This window comes from Cylas formicarius, unplaced genomic scaffold, assembly GCF_029955315.1.
Source record: "Cylas formicarius isolate icCylForm1 unplaced genomic scaffold, icCylForm1.1 PGA_scaffold_6__28_contigs__length_40554024, whole genome shotgun sequence".
Lineage (NCBI taxonomy): Eukaryota > Metazoa > Arthropoda > Insecta > Coleoptera > Brentidae > Cylas > Cylas formicarius.
This window is the reverse complement of record NW_026844347.1, coordinates 14,205,896-14,222,821: the sequence shown is the minus strand read 5'-3', so window position 1 is coordinate 14,222,821 and position 16,926 is coordinate 14,205,896. Positions and strand designations below refer to the sequence as shown.

Sequence of the window (16,926 nt, the reverse complement as noted above, 5' to 3'; positions counted from 1 at the left end):
TCCTTTTTACAAAACTTCTGGAATCCTCCTGCGTCGCTTTTTGCTCTCATTTCGCTCGTTGGCTTCTTCAGAGCTTTACTGTATTTTACTCTGTACCTGCTTATATATTCTTTGAGAGGGGCGGAGCTAAATGAGAGGCATAAACACCGTTTCGGATGACTGATTCCAATATTGAAACTTGAGTCGCGGTTAGCATTCTTAGGTTGTTTATAGATTTCTATGGACTCTCGGATTTTTTTGTGGTCAAAACCAGATTTACTACTTGTCAAAAAATCTCTCATCATCTGCTATCCGTCAAAGAAAAAAAAATCATTTGAAATGAAAGGAGTTTACGGCATTCCATGCATAAGCTGCAAATAATAAATTGATGACACCGGACGAACAATACCAACTAAGGTCAAAGAACATGAAAGAGCCTTAAGACTAAGATAAATAAACTCATCAGCAGTTGCCGAGCACAATTACAAAACCGGACATAAAATTTTATTCAATAAAACTGAACAACTTAAACAATATATAAGCAGGTACAGAGTAAAATGCGAGGCAGTTTCAGTCAACCTCTGAAGAAGTTAACAGGATGATTGGCGAAACGTTAGCATGTTCGACTCAGCTAAAAATGACGCAGGAGGAATCCAGAAGTTTTGTAAAAAGTGTGTTATATATTTTTAAAAACTAATAATATGCCTCATAAAATTATTACAAGATACACAGGGCCCCATTGCCGTTCCAGCGATTGCTTTACTGGTCTAGAATGGGCGAATCAGTAAAAACAACTGATTACGAAACAATCGCACTAAGTACCATCCTCCATACTCTATACTCGCTGGCGAGTAAAAAAAAGGCGACTAATTCAAAATATTTTTTTAATTTCAGATAATACGGACTTGTTAAATCAGGCCGAATCAAACATTCCCCATCAAGAATCCACTTCCAAAATTCACATGCCATATAATTCCTTTGATGGTATTGGTGTCGATGAGCAGGGTAAGCAAAGATTTAATTTTTGTTAAAAATTCACACATTGTCGCAACCTTAAAGAAAGCATTTCGCATTCTTAAAATTATTTAGTTCATTTTGCTTAGTATTCATAAGTTCGACCAAAGTTTACCTAGAGATTTGAAAAAAGAAATTAAGTAATTCGACCAAGACGAAATGCCGAAAATTATTTTAAATTTTATGAAATGGCAACCAGTAGGAGTTAATAATAATAATAATAATAATAATAATAATAACTTTATTATTAACTATATTAACAAATATACAGACCTATAGAACTGAAAAATATACATATGGTTTACAATGGGCGTAAAAAGCAGACATCTGGACAACCGGATACTGATGAAGCCATAATTTGAAACCAAGAAAATTAACATAATAAAAATTAAAACTGTATTAAAAAAAAGGAAGAAAGTAATATTTGTTTCTTTATTCTGTTCCGAAATATCAAATGAATTTATTTATTGTATTTATTTAGAATAAAACGTATATTATAAGAAAACGATTTTTTCAAACCCTCTTGACAATGTTGAGGAACAGTTTAAATTATGTATATCACTTTTAAAACAGGCGGTGGTTTATACTTATAAATTTTGTAGAAAAAAGTTGCAACATCTGGTCGTAACTAAAGAGTTATAACCGATGATTTATTTGGATTTAATTTTAAGAGATGATCCGTAGCTATACCAAAAATGTTGTTTAAGTCATAATTAATCCTCTCCTCTGCAGTCTGCAGAACTGCATAGTTAAAACTGAGAAGTAATGATTGTGAACAGCAAAGAACCCAAAATACTTCCCTGTGGAACTCCTATTTAAACATTTGAGGAATCAGATATCCGGCCATATAAATTAGGTGCTGAGCTTTGTCCCACAAAAAGAAGCAAATCAGATGACGGGATTCAGCACTTATTGCAACGTAATGGTCTTCTTCTTCTTCTTATTTTAAGACTATGTCTTGTGTGTTCAAGGAAGCAGCCTAAGTTGTGACTCCGAGGTCCAGCTCTCATACCAGCGCTTTGGTGGTCTTCCGGGAGGTCTACTTGTATTGGGTCTCTCTTCCTTTGCGATTTTCGCCAGTCGATCGTCTTCCATTCTATTGACATGATCTCTCCATGCTTTTCTTCTATTTCTGGCCCATCTTACTATATCCGGAACGTCACACATTCTTCTAATTTCATTGCTCCTTATTCTGTCTCTTAGCGTTTTCCCTGCGATTGAGCGTAATGTCTTCATCTCGGTCCTTCTAAGAATCTCTTTCTATGGCTTATGTGATAACTGGTTTAACACAAGTTTTATATATCCGTGTTTTGCTTTCGATACTTAAGTATTTATTCCTCCATATCACGGTTCGAAGGAATCCTGATATCTTAGATGCTACTATTGTTTGTATTTTTACTTCTTGTTTCAGGTTCCTATTGCTCGTGATTTTAACCCCTAGATACTTAAAAGACATAACCTGCTCCACACTTTTATTATAAATTGCCAGTTTGCATGTTCTGAGTTCTCTCGCTATTGTCAAGGATTGTGTCTTCTGTGTCGATATGATCATATTTAATTTTCCTGCAGCTGTTTCAAATCTACGTAATGTTTCGAGCAAAGTAATGTAAAATGATTAATCATATCAGATGCCTCACTAAAGCCTCACGACACGATAGCTTCCGGCACAGGTTCGAAACATATTATCAAAAATATCCGACAGAGCACTCCCGCAACTGTGAGCCGACCTAAATCCCGTTTGTTTGAGCAACAAAATATTATTTCCATCTACGGATACTCTCAACTGCTTATCTAAGTGTTTTTCTAATATTTTAGAGATAGTGAGTGAAATACTGACAGATCGCAGGTGAGATTACTCAGTCGGCCTCTTTACTTTTGGCAATGGAGTAACATATGTATTCTTCCAAACGACTGGAAAATAAGAAGACAAAATACTCTCATTAATAAGGTTTTATTAATTTTATCTGCACCTGAGGTCTTAGTTGATATTTTTAGTTTTAAAACTCGATTCCTAAAAATAATACCTTGAGTACTAAATTTAAGCCGAGACAAATTCAAATATTTTTTTAATTAATGCTATTTGCTCCATCTCTGCAACGAAAAATATTTTCTTAAATAAATATCCTCATTTTCAAAAATGCTCAACGGACTGGCAAGGCTAGGCTATCAATAGTGCTCTGAAGGATGCTTGCTTGAACGAAGTGAATTTTTCTGATATAAGCGCAAAGTGACAATCCTAAGTATTACTGAGCATTTAAAAATGTAAAAAGTTGTAGGTAACTTGGTTCCCTTTGAACTTATATAACTGTTGGGGTATTAAATTTGATGATGAAAATACAAAATACATTGGAAAAAAGCATACATAACATCAATATTGAAGAAGGGAAATAGAAAGGATAGCGAGAATTATAGATTAATAAGCGTTATTGCGACGATGATGGGAAGACTATATGGCACGGTACTAAAAAACAAGCTAGAAAAAGGTATAAAGGAAGTTTGGCGGAGAACAAGCTGCATTTACGGCAGGATCATGTGTAGACTACATACCGGGAATGGGAACATAGGGAATCCCATGTAAATTTTTAGGTGCCAAAAAATTGGCTCACCTGTTCATTTTATAACTCATGCGCCAATCTTAAGTTATTGCGAATATTTTCCATGACGCTATTTCCATAACTTGATGACGTGAAGCTGGAAAAATACATATCAAATAAAGGTTGGTTTACAATAAAGACATGCATTTTGTTTCACACAGTCAAAATAAGCTAAGTATGTATGTACATCATAATGATTTTCTTATGATCAAACTGATACTCGGTCCTTACGATCTCCTTGTCTCTTAAAACGTACTTGGAATGAATTTCTTTTAAAGGGCGGTTTAAACAACAAGGAAGCTTTATGGAAGAACTATATAAATTTGATTCTTTAGAGTACTATCGAGTTTTTTCTCAACTGAGGGAACAGTGTAGAAATTTATTTATTTCATCGCATAGAGACTACATCGGAATGCTCGAAAATCAGTTAAATGATAAAAAGTCCTTTTGGAGGTATGTGAATACAAAGTAGAAAAACTTGAGTATCCACAATGTATGTCGCTTGATTATGAATTTACCAGCGACCGTCAGAGAGTGGCGGACATGTTCAATCAACATTTTACCTCAATCTATTCAGAATATGCAGAATGCAATTAATCATTTTCTTGTGATAAATCTGTTAGTCTAGGATTGTTAAAAGCAAATGTTGTCGATATTTTCAATATAATAAGTATTTTCAAGCAAACCTTAGGACCGCGACCCGACGCTATATTGGAAAAAATCTTGTGTTACACCCATTTTCGCCCAAACCCAAACTATCGCCGACTCTTTAAAATTTGCTTGTTTTCGAAAATATTTGAGGGGATAGTTACCTATTATGTCACCCCTCATTTTAAAAACGTTATTATATCCGAACAGTATGGTTTTGTCAAGGGAAGGTCAACTGTTTCGAACCTCTTGAGCTATGAACGTTCGCTGTTGTGGGCCTTTGAGAATGGGTATCAAGTAGATGACTTCTCCAATGACTTCGACAGGGTTGACCATGGCATTCTGGTAGGGAAGCTCTTAGGGATTGGAATCTTTGGAGACCTTCTAAATTGGTTTCGCAGCAATATCACTAACCGAAAGCTGTTGTGACGTCTGGTGTCCCACAAGAGGGACATCTTTCCAAATTCCTTTTCAATGTTTTCATTAATGATCTAAAAAATATTGTTCGCTTTTGCCAATTTCTTGCATTTGCGGATGATTTAAAGCTCTTTAAGATTATAACATCATCTCTTGACTGTCATCGATTACAGGAGGATCTTGATAGGTTTTTTTTGCGGTGCAGACAGAACAATTTAACTCTTAATACAAACAAGTGCAAAATTGTAAGCTTTAGCATATCCAAAAATTCATTAACTTTCGCCTATCATTTGAACTCTGGATCGCTCGAGAGACAGAACCTAGTTAAAGGTCTTGGAGTTTGGTTTGATTCGGAGATCACATTTACCTATGACATTGATTTTGTGACTAACAGAGCTATTCGATTGCTTGGGTTTGTTTTTTTTCGAACTTTGATGGGTTTTGAGAACATCTTTACGTATAGGAAGCTGTACTGTGCGCTTGTGCGTTTAATTTTAGAGTACGCTAGCTGCGTCTGGCAACCATACTATGCAATTCACAAGGAAAGAGTAGAGCGTGTGCAGCGTAAGTTCCTTAGAGGGATAGGTTTTAAATTGGGAATGTCATTGGAGGAAATAAACTGCGAGGAGATTATGAAGCTTTTGAATCTGACATCTTTGGAGAGTAGGCGCATATTTTTTGACACCGCAACATTGTACAAAATCCTTAATAACTTGATGGATGTACCAGATCTCCTGGCATCTGTTGGTTTTCATATTTCTCCTATTAATGCAAGAAATAAGGCTTTTTTTAATATTGATTTTCATAGGACCAACTAAGGCGTTAACTCGCCTATGAATCGAATGTGCAAGCTGACAAATATTTTACTCACAAATAGCGAGCGTATTGATTTATTATCTGACTCTCTCAGTAGCTTTAATTGCAAAGTAAAGAAGACTGTTTTTAATCAACTTGGTAGTTTAGCATCTGTAGGTGTTGTTGTAAGTGTTGGTGTTACTATTTTTCTTAGGTTAAACTATACTATAATGATAATGTAAATGCTAAATGCGTAAATAAAAATTTTAATTTTTTGTTAAGGAATGACCATGAGATTATGTCTTCTAGTTTATACATTTGACTATTTATTGGTTCCGAGTTCAAATAGAAAAATAGAAAAAAAGGGTAGCAGTATACTGCTCATTATTAAAATGTGGAGGTTCCATTTTTTTGATTACGTTTGGTGGTTGATATTAATAGAAATGTACGTATGCCCAGCGGGATTCATTTATCAGGAGGAATTATTAAAACAATGAACCGATACTAATCCTTATGTAAGTAAATAAAGCGTTAAATATCTGGTATGATCAACTACAGCAATGTTTATTCGTGCAGTCATCATTAGTGCACCGTACCGTTCCTTGTGGAATCATGTCGAAACTTGGCTACGAAAGTAAGGATAAACTATAAATTAGAGCAAATTAGCAAAATATCAAGATCCAGATGACAACAATATAGTAAACCTTTTTTAATAAAAATTGTAATTTGTTGTACGTTGTACAACGTACACCTCCCTCCCAGCTTGTTTGTGTTTTTGTTCTTTTACGTAAATGCTATAACATTTCTGACTACTATTTTGATTTTGATAAATTTGATACTTTCCTGCGTTAACTTCATGAACTGCATTTTTCCTACTCCCTTCACGGACCAAAATCATTTCTCCCGAAGCGAACCTTACAGTACGTTTTAAGCAGTTCTTATGGATAGCCTCTTATTTCTTTTTCGATTATTTCCCACAAACATACATCAAATTTTAAGTCGTCGCTAAATATAAGCGAATTCCACGGTTCCTGTGAGAGTTACACTCGTTTTTATATCAGGATCAGCGATTTTTTTTTCTGCTGCTTTTTTCATCTATAACATTTACGTTCAATGTCTACCTCCAGAAATAAATAAATATTAATTCCAACGTCACTCTTATCAATCCACTTTCTTCATGTTCTGCCGTCACTACATGAAGCAACTATTAAAAATATGTTGAGTGAAGTGTGTGGAAATCGGAAGAAAATCGGGTAAATGCTTGTTACTGGGTGAAACGTAGAGGCGTGCGCGGAAAATCATCTTCCGTACGAAAATATCAAAGCCGCCTGCGGCCCATTAATTTTTACTGGGGATGATCTTGTTCGAATTAAAAATAACCTGCTATTCGGTTTTGAAAATAACTTTTGTTAATTCGGTAAAAATATAGATTTCATAGCAATGATAAATAAAAATTAATATTTTTTTGAATAAACATATAAAACAGAATAGTGCGGTAAACGGCATTTGACTCACGAGTTTATTTAACAGAAGCGGAGCGTGTGTTTAATAAACGAGTGGGTACATTTTCGCAAAACAACACGAATACATTCACTGACATGACCATCAGAATTAACAAACGTCAAAATTCCAGGCTTGGAAGTATCTCCCAAGTGGCTCGGATCCGTGGGAAAAAAAAAATTACAAACGGGGCTAGAACAATATTTTTTCTAATATTGTCTGACAAAAAATTATAGGTTTTAAAAAATAAATGTACTTTTTTTATCACGAACAACACATATTAGGTACTTTAGTTATTTAGGTACTTACAGTTTTTAAAAACACGCTTTCGATTTTGACCAGAATTCTAAAGGATAAGGTTTTCTTTCTACTGAAGCCATTTCCAGGTATTGCCTTACCATTTTAATGCAACGATTCTTGACAGTGTAGCGAATGTATTTTTTATTAAAATGCAACCAGAGGTCATCCTTTTTACTTTTTTGCTCTAATTATAATATTTTTTTATTCATCTGGAAAACAATAAATATTATTGAGAAATTCAAAATTTACTCAAATTGTTGAAAATACTTCAAGATTAAGTTCAGATTGAGAATATTCAAACGAGTTACTGTGCGAATGCCGATCTGCTGACTCTAAATAGCTTAACGTGCTACCCTTGACCCACCGAAACGAAAATGTAAAATTTAATTCGAATGATTGTTCAAATATTTATTCGGTTGTTAATATTATTCGAATTCAAATAATTCGGTTATCAAAATTATCCGGTTATGCCCATCACTAATTTTCGCCGTATTAGGGCCACTCTATTATTGAATTAATGGCGCTGCCATTTTCCATATACGATTTGATAATATCACTAATCGTAGATTTTGATATATTTGTATCATTTTCGTCCACCCACCAAACATTTTAATGATTAAATCCCCAATTTTTTTTGGAGTTGGGGCACCCCGAACCTTTTTTTCATGATGATGCACACTCTACCCATAAAATTTTGAAAACATCTATTTTGCATTTTAGGAAGCTGACGTGTTTGTTTAAACGTGAAATCAGCATCCAGGCCAACTGAACTTTTATTTTATAATGCTATTAAGATGGTTAATTAGTAGGCACTAGTTTAATAAATTGTATATCCGGTACATATTTTTCATTTAGTTTTTTACACCACCATAATAAAATTATTCTTATGAAAATCTGCGGCAAGGATATCAAAAGTTTTCGTATTTTGGATATATACTTGCTAGGGCTCGTACTGTCTGAAAACAAATAGCATAAAAAACTCCAAGGTGGTTGTCGTTCATCCATATAGCCATGCATGTATGTCGTTCAATATGGTAATGAGTGAGTTTGACGGTTATAACTTTGGCTGTGGAATTTCTTTCCCGATTTTAAATATGTGAAGATTACATTTAATTTTTGGCAAAAATGAGTTAAGTTCTAACCGATCTCAAAATAAATAAGAACTAAAAGTTCAGATTTTCACGAAATTATATATTTTGACATGACAATTGTTGATAAAGACACGGTGTTGTCGAAACAATTGTCATGTCAAAATATATAATTTCGTGAAAATCTGAACTTTCAGTTCTTGTTTGATTGAGTTAACTGTTACTTCATGATAATCCATTACATACGTAATTTAATAAAAACAAACACTTGGTTTAAGATTACCACACACATGTTTATTGCTTTGACAATTGTTTCGGTACGCTGTACCTTCTTCAGAAAGAATCTCTAAACTAACTATCACAAGGTTGATTACAGACTGTCCATACAGTAGGTAGAATCTTTACCTAAGGGTTTAAGAGGGGAGAATTATTTAAGTCGGTTTGATTGTTTAGTAGCAAATTAATAATTTCAATTTATTAATTTCTGTTGTTTCTAATAAGTTAAGTTTTTGCTTTTGCCTTGACTATGTAATATTTTAACATCGTTATTGAAGGAATGTCCTGTTTCTACTAAATGATTACTATAATTAGAGTCATTTTTAGAATTCCAGAATGAACTTTTGTGTTCTTGAATCCGTTTCTTAGTTCAGTTCTTATTTATTTTGGTAAATGGATTTTAGGAGGAACACCTCAGTTCAATTTCTAACCAACCTGTTTGAAACTTGAATTGTTGTGGCTCTAAGGTGTATTTTATTTATAGTGTTAGAGCGTCTTCAAAAAGCTCAATGCCCAAGTCTTAGAAACCAAGGTTGTAATAGTAGCCCGGGAGATCGAACAACTCGCTGATCCGAAATTACCATTAGAACACGGATATAGTACCTTAAAGTTTAAGTTCGATCACTGGCAATTCTAACGACTTTGATTTAGCATAAGTTCGGATATTAACCTTGAATACTTCAAATTATCTGCCGGTTACTTAAAAAATCCATGACCTTTCATGCCGATGTTTAACAAAATGATCTGCAGGATTCCATGAGTTCTGAATATTTTATATTTACTTACTTTGGGTTTTACATATTTACTTACTTTAGAATTATGTGGGTATTAAAATCGGCATCAGCATTGTCTTCTTGATTAGGTCATGTTATTTGGTAAGTGAATATTTGAAGAGAGTTTAGCGTTCATCAGTTAACGGATGGAAATATTTAATGGCCACCGAGATTGTGAGTTTACTGCTCTGGTCCGTCCACGTTTACTACCGTATTATCACCACGGGGAATTTGTATTTTTTTTATAGATTGCGTTTCTTTTGTTACGCAAATAGTCCAAATGTTTACGTACTTATGAAGGGATTTATCTTTTTTTTTTCATCATGCACAAGTGAGGCTTCACACCAGTTTCATCGTTCATTTACTACAAAATAAAGTTATCATGACCTAAGTTCTTTAAAAAAAAACACATAATATTGTTAAATAACCAAAACTGATCCACCTTAGCTGCACCTATCTACTTTATCTACCCATACAAAATTTCAGAAATTCAGTTTTACCTTATACATTTTTTAAATTAAAAGTAGCATAGTTCCTCAGAATTCCACGCCATTCCACTGGAAATCTCCGGAATTTCTTTAAAATTCCAGTTTTTTTAAGTATTCCGTTCTTTTAATTTTAAGTATTTAAACAGTTTAATTATTATATTAAACTAATAAGGAACAAAAATATGGTAGTTAAACACAATACATAAATAAAACAAAATCCACTTGAAAGTATTTTTTATTCCGTTTGAAATAGTATATTATGCATGAAAAAAAACGGTATTTAAGTCACGTTTATTTGGCACTTTCCGCGCGCTAGATCGGTGTATAATATAGTATATTATGCAACAAGTGTGGTAAAGTCTGTTCATAGATATAAGAAAGTGACTAACTGAAAAGGAAAGACCCGGGCAAACTGTAAGAATGAAATATGGCCGAACAGGTCCGTACTTTGCTTAGAATTTAATTATTGGGGGTTTTGTTAGGAAATATAGTAAACAAAATTTATTTATTTTTTTTTAATTTATTTTTAAATCTAAAATGAAATTACAAATTATTTCTATTACCTACTTAAATTACATAAAATTATTCACATAATATATCCGTATCACTATCGCTATCATCGCCTGTTCTAATTCTTATTTGTTCTATATTATTTGCAATACGGATATACGATTGTTCTGCTTTTTCTATATGTTTAACAGAATTTGCCCAACTTTGTGGAGGGATGTTAAAAACTTCGGTTTCTATAAGTTTGAGGACATTGGAGTTAACACGGTGAAAAACATTGTTACGACGAATGGCAGATTTCAATTGGTGCCAAACATGTTCAATGGGATTAAATATACAGTGGTAAGGTGGAAGCCTTAAAACTGTATGCCCTAGATTTTTTGCATAATTATCACAGACGTATTCCTTTTGTAGGTTCAAGCCCTGTCGAACCTCAATTAATTGCTTTTTGGTATAATCTTCGTGAAAATGAATGTCGTTATTATACATGTAGTTTTGGATTGTTGCTTTTGTGTCACATGAGGAACGGGTTTTAGTCGACTGTCTACTGTGATAACTTGCATTGTCCATTACAATGACGCTATTAGGAGGAATGTTTGGAAGTAGTTTGTTTTTAAACCAACTTTCAAACGAATCAGCGGTGGTGTATTCATGGTAATCCAGTGAAGAATCTTTAATATTTGTCGCAAATAGTTGGCCTTTGTTGTTCTCTGTAAATTCTAATTTTTTCTAAATATTGCAGTCACCATTTCCGAATTCTAAAAGATTCCATTAAAACTTGCCTTTTGTCAATTTTTTTAAATCTAAAATCCATGTGTTGAATATACTTCCATAAGGTACTGCCACATTCAACACCGGTTTCATCTTTTTCAAGCCTCCTAATTAAGATATCAAATGTAGGCACGCTTTGTTCCTCGTATAACTGGTAAATTTCACGCCGTATTATATCTTGACCACTTTCATCTACACTCGAGAAAATGTCAGCATTGCTTTTTTTTCCTCGCTGAAATGGGATTATTCACAATTTTCCATACAGTTGATGTTGGAATTTTCGTCAATGTGGCCGTTTCTTCTAAAGATGCTTGCTTGCTGGCACCACGTTAAATGGGAATCAAACATTGTTTATAACTTCCTTAGTCTCAATAGAATAGTGTTTTCTACATTTTCGACATTCATTAATCGTATTTGGTAAACTTTTTAAGTGTCTCGTTTATAAATCACTCGCTCCGCTCGTGTTAAATAAACTCGTGACTCAAATTCCGTTTACCGCCTTTTTTGCATAATATGCTATTGCCGTTATTTTAAAATTGATTAAAATATAACTTCAAGTGTACCTTTTTCATCTAGGAATCATTACTATACCACAATATTAAAAATAAAATATAAATAAAATAAATCATCGAGTGTAACTAAAGTGCTCTACATATTCTGCGAAAAACTAGAATGTAAATTTATTCACCATCTCCAGAAACACCCGAATCCAAGGTTTCATGTCTATATTTCTAAAACTGCTTGACTATAGAGATATGCAATTAAAAGAAAAATAAAAAAAATGTTACTTCTAAAATCGCAATCAAACGTAGCGACACAATAGGAAACGCCCATTTGGCTCACGGCAGTGTTTAATGGAGTTGACGTTATAAATGACCCCTTACGGACTCGTGATCTGATCATATAATTAGATAGTTGCGTCAGAACTGGCAAACGTCGAAATACTATGACTAAAATCTATCGAAACATGATCGCGCTCAAACATTGAACTAAAACACCACAATCGCTTATTTTACAGTAGTGAGCAAAAAAATTCTTTTTACGCTATACCGGAAAGTTGTACGAAAAAAAAGCAACACTCGAAATTCACTCCAAATTGAATGAGAATTTCGAAAATATTTTTTATTTTTAAAGAAATCAGTGGCTTGTCTTTCTTTCAAAAATATTCGGACGAAACCTAGTAATAAAAATATCGCGAAACACAAAATACATGTTGATGCTTAAATCCCTTGGAATCCCGCTGGAATTCATGGTGTACATCACGTATCCACTACGATTTACCCCTCTTTTGATTAAGTAGAAAAAGGCATCAATGGTAATGAAATGAATTGGAGTTAATACCAGAATTCAAATTTACAATTTTATACAAAAATACAAAATTAGAATGTAACGAATAAAGTGTCACTCGGGGTAGACAGGTCAGTACACATACATATACAGAGTTATTTTTTATATTTGCGCACCTACCTACAGCGTTTCACGGAAGTCACCGAAAATAACTTTTAATACAAGAGTTGTATAAATTTTGCAGCAAAAGTTAAAGAAAACAAAGACGCATCGCAAAGTTGAGAACCAGTAGCAAGTTTTTTTAATTTTTAATAGATAATTATATAGATTATTGATATTTTTATAAGCCGCTCTTGAATTATTTAAGTTCGTAGACTAATATTTCTTTTTTATTTTGAAAAAAAGATTTTTAAAAAGGAGGAAATTTACTAAAATAAGTTTGGATTCCCGAAACTGTACCTTAATAGTTTTTATTTAACGTTGAAAATGGCCGTCCGCGCGCGATATTGAGGTTGCGCTCATGGCTTCACAATTTAGGAAGTTACATTAAGCTATTTTTTAGCTTATACGAAGTAGATCTAAAAATTCTCTTTACAAAACTTCTGGATTCCTCCTACATCGGTTTTTGTTGAATCCAACTTGCTAACGTTTCGCCATTCATCCTGTTGGCTTCCTCAGAGCGTGACTGAAACTGTTCAGTTCAGTTTCAGTCAAGCTCTGAGGATCCCAACAGAAGTTTTGTAAAAAGTATTACAATAGCCTGCGGAAGTTTTTTTGATAGATTTAAGAAACTAGAAAAATTATGCTATAATCTAAACACTTAATGAGAACTTATTGAAATAAAAAAATACGATGTACTTCAACTTTTTCTTATACTGGGTAAAGAATTTTCCTAACTGAAAAAATTAAATTAATTAAAACTTAAATAATTCGAGAACGGCTTATTCAAATATCAACAATCCATATATTTTTGAAATCGGGAAAAAGAATTCTTCGTCATAACAGAAAATATATAGGGTGTTCTATTAAAAAATAAAAAACTTGTTACTGTTTAACAACTTCGCGATGCGCGTTGCAAGTTTAAAAGATAGTGCTGCAAAAATTATACAAATTTTTACTAAAAGTTTTTCTCCGTGATTTACGTTTACCCCTGTAGGTAGGGCAAATATAAAAAATTACCCTGGACCTCTCCCATACTTCCATGTGTCTATCTATACCTCTATGTAACACTCCTATATTTCCACAGCTCTTCTTTACGTACACACACATTTATTATTATGTTGGGTAAGTTGTAAATGCAAATTATTCCCATAATATACTCACGTTGTGTTTATCAACAATTACATCTTTGTGTGTTTTAAAATACCACAGAAAACAAGTTTGAGGAGTATTGTCTCTTACTCCATTATCCGATTGGCTCCATAGTCTAATATTTTGTGTCTAATGCTGTTCAAAAATTTCTTGGTACATTGCAGCTGTTTACAGAAAATCGTATGAAAAACTTTTGATTTATATGATTTGTTACCTTTTTTTAAAAAGTGTCGAAAATATTGAGGAAAATAAGAATGCCGATTGCGATGCCGATTTGGTATTGGATTGGTGTTCCATGTTGGTAAGAACATCTATTAATATCCGCAACAGTTACATGAGTGAAAATATCGGATTCTGTTAGCCGTCGCTTAAACTTATTAGTTACTTTACGAAAAGTACGCGTCAATAATTAATATTATAGTTTCTACCTTAAAAGCAAAATATATATGTATATTTTATAGTTTTCACTTTTTAACAGTTTACTCCTGAAAATTGTTTTAATTGTCAGGGAAAGTAATGAAATTACATACTCATCAATTGTGGCTGATGGAATGGATATTTCAAACACAATTAACGTTTTTATCTGCTCTTAGCCATTTTTGGTTATTAAATCAAACCGGTCTAAATAAATAAAACTAAATAAAATCAATCCTGAGAATAGTATGAATCTGTGCTATGGCTATCATCTAAGGATATAATTAATAGTTTTACGTTGTACCAAGTTTTTTTAATTTTTATTTTGCACTTCAAACGCATGATTAAAACATATTTTCTCAAACCGCTTTCTGAAATTAATTCACACTGAGTTTTAATTACATTTATATTATTGCATCTAACCTTATTTTTTTCGGTTCATATCATTTCCATAGCAATCATATCGTTGCGATAAGGCGGTAATCTAACGGGTTTATTACCGGATTTTTTTTATGACCTCGTCTACGATATGAGTTTTATCATACGATTTGGTTTTTAAAACTTCAAAATGAAGGTCGTGCCGATTAAGGAACTCTTGCAATAACTCTTTTTTCTTCTAATCGTTGATTTAAGTGCATTGTCATAATTGCAGCTTAATGAGAAGTTTTTAATGCTTTTTGTTGTCTCGTCTAAAAATAATACGTTCCTACATTCCATCAATCGTTGGTCTCTTTAATCCAACAATGCTTGTCAATATTTTTAAATCTAAATTCGATTTTGTCCAGAATCCGGCACAATGTTTCACTACTGCCAGTAAATCGACCATTTTTCTTTTAATTTCTGTTGCAGTGACGGAATCTAATTACTCTCGTACTCGTAAAGCTTCAGGAATGTTACAGTAAAAGTTGACTGATGTATTTTTAAACTTCTTTTTAAAATTTGAGTACGTATGCAATTGTCCGATAAAAATGTTAGTATTGCTCCATAGTTAACTTCAAACCTAAAAATCAGTACGAAACAGAATAACTCTAACAAATTATAAGAAAGATAAAACACCAGAATTATGGGAACATTTCAGACAGTTCTGCAATTTTACAAGACTTCAATCCAAAGCTCGTCATTATTTTACAAAGTTCTAAAAGACATGAACATCCAGAGGAATAAGATAACTGTAGAGATCTTACCAAATTTAGATAATCCAGAAGAAATTACTCGTTGTTTCGTCTCTGATCGAGAACAGTGTCAACAAATGTGCATCAATCATATTTTTGTATACTACTAATAAAAGTCGCTAATGCATCTAATTTTACTTTCAAATTCATTGAAATTTATCATGTTACCGAAATCGCATCAGAAATAAAATCTGGTACTATGGGGGTGCCTTGAGATCGGATATTTTCCAGCTTTGTCAAAGGGGGCATTCGCCGTACCCAAGAATGCTGATCCGTCCTTTTTTGGAGACTTGAGGCTGACAAGATTATTACCGATTTTGTCCAAATTTCTGTAAAAACTATTATTACGAACAGATAAAGAAATATGTGGCTGTGAAAGTGGCTTAAAATTCACCACTGTAGTTGTAGGAAAGGACATAGCACGGTTACATCCCTATTGTGCGACATAATCGCGAGAGGTTCTACTTGATTTCACAAAGGCCTTCGATACTACCAATCATAAATTGTTGATCCCCAAATGTCGGTATACTGGATTTGATGAAAGAACATTAAATTTTCTGCAGTCGGCGAGGGGTTAAAAAAATAACTCTCGTCATCTCTATATTTTATCGTAGGTGCCGCAAGGCTCAGTATTGGGACCCATATTATTTTTCATTTATACGGCGGATGTGGGTGCTGTGGTTGCATAGTGCCAAGCTCAGTTTTTTGCTGATGATACACAATTGTATCGTTTAGCGAACATCATGAATAGGGACTTAGAAAATATAGCCAGCTTTGCGGAGGGGCATAATTTACGCTTAAACCCGTCAGTGTGTAGTGCCCCAAGAGAAAGAGTGAACATCAAGTCCAGGATGTGGATGTGCATGCTTGTGTGCAATAAACCTATTCAAGTTGTAGGATCTGTTAAAAATCTGGGCCTATATATAGATTAGAATATGAAGTTTTGGGAACATGTCGCGCCTGTCTCCAAACAGTGTTATATGAGTTTGAGATTGCTGTATTCAAATAATGATGTATTGTCGTATGACATGAAAATACAGTTATGCAAGGGTCTTGTTCTCCCTCGTTTGTCTTACTGCAATATTGTGTATTATCCCTGTTTAGACACCGACCTCTTGTCGACTACAGAAGATTGGCTTCATTTCTACGTTTCGCTAATTTGTCCGTATATGCGAAATATTCAAGAAATTAAATTTAAAAACAAAAAATGTTTTCAAGCACAGCTTTCTTTGCTTTTTGAAACGTATAACAAATTCCAATTCTATTCCTGGATCACAAATTAGTAATGGGTGTTTTTTTTCGATGTTGTCATTACTGTTCAAGATGGCGACCGATTTAACAGCTGTCAAATGATTTATTCTCAGTTTGGTTTGGCAATTCATCATGAATTCATCAAGTAAGGCGTAGATTCGTGGAATGGGCCCAAAACGAGATTGCCGTTGTTCCCAATTTTCATAAGCGATGAAACGCACTTCCGGTTGAATGGCTAGGTCAACAAACATAACTGCCGCATTTGGAGCGAAGCTAATCCTCAAGGGTATGTCGAAACACCATTACATCCAGAAAAACTGACTGTTTGGTGCGCTTTATGG

General features: G+C 33.6%; 1 protein-coding gene across 1 annotated transcript in view; it reads left to right on the top strand.

Annotated features, from left to right (window-relative positions):
* The window catches only part of LOC132703260 (uncharacterized), a 47,963-nt gene that overhangs the window by 18,931 nt on the left and 12,106 nt on the right, over window positions 1-16,926 (top strand). Inside the window, exon 2 of the mRNA XM_060672409.1 lies at window positions 874-984. Within this exon, the coding sequence (XP_060528392.1) occupies window positions 874-984 (111 nt within the window). The remainder of the gene's footprint in view (window positions 1-873; window positions 985-16,926) is intronic.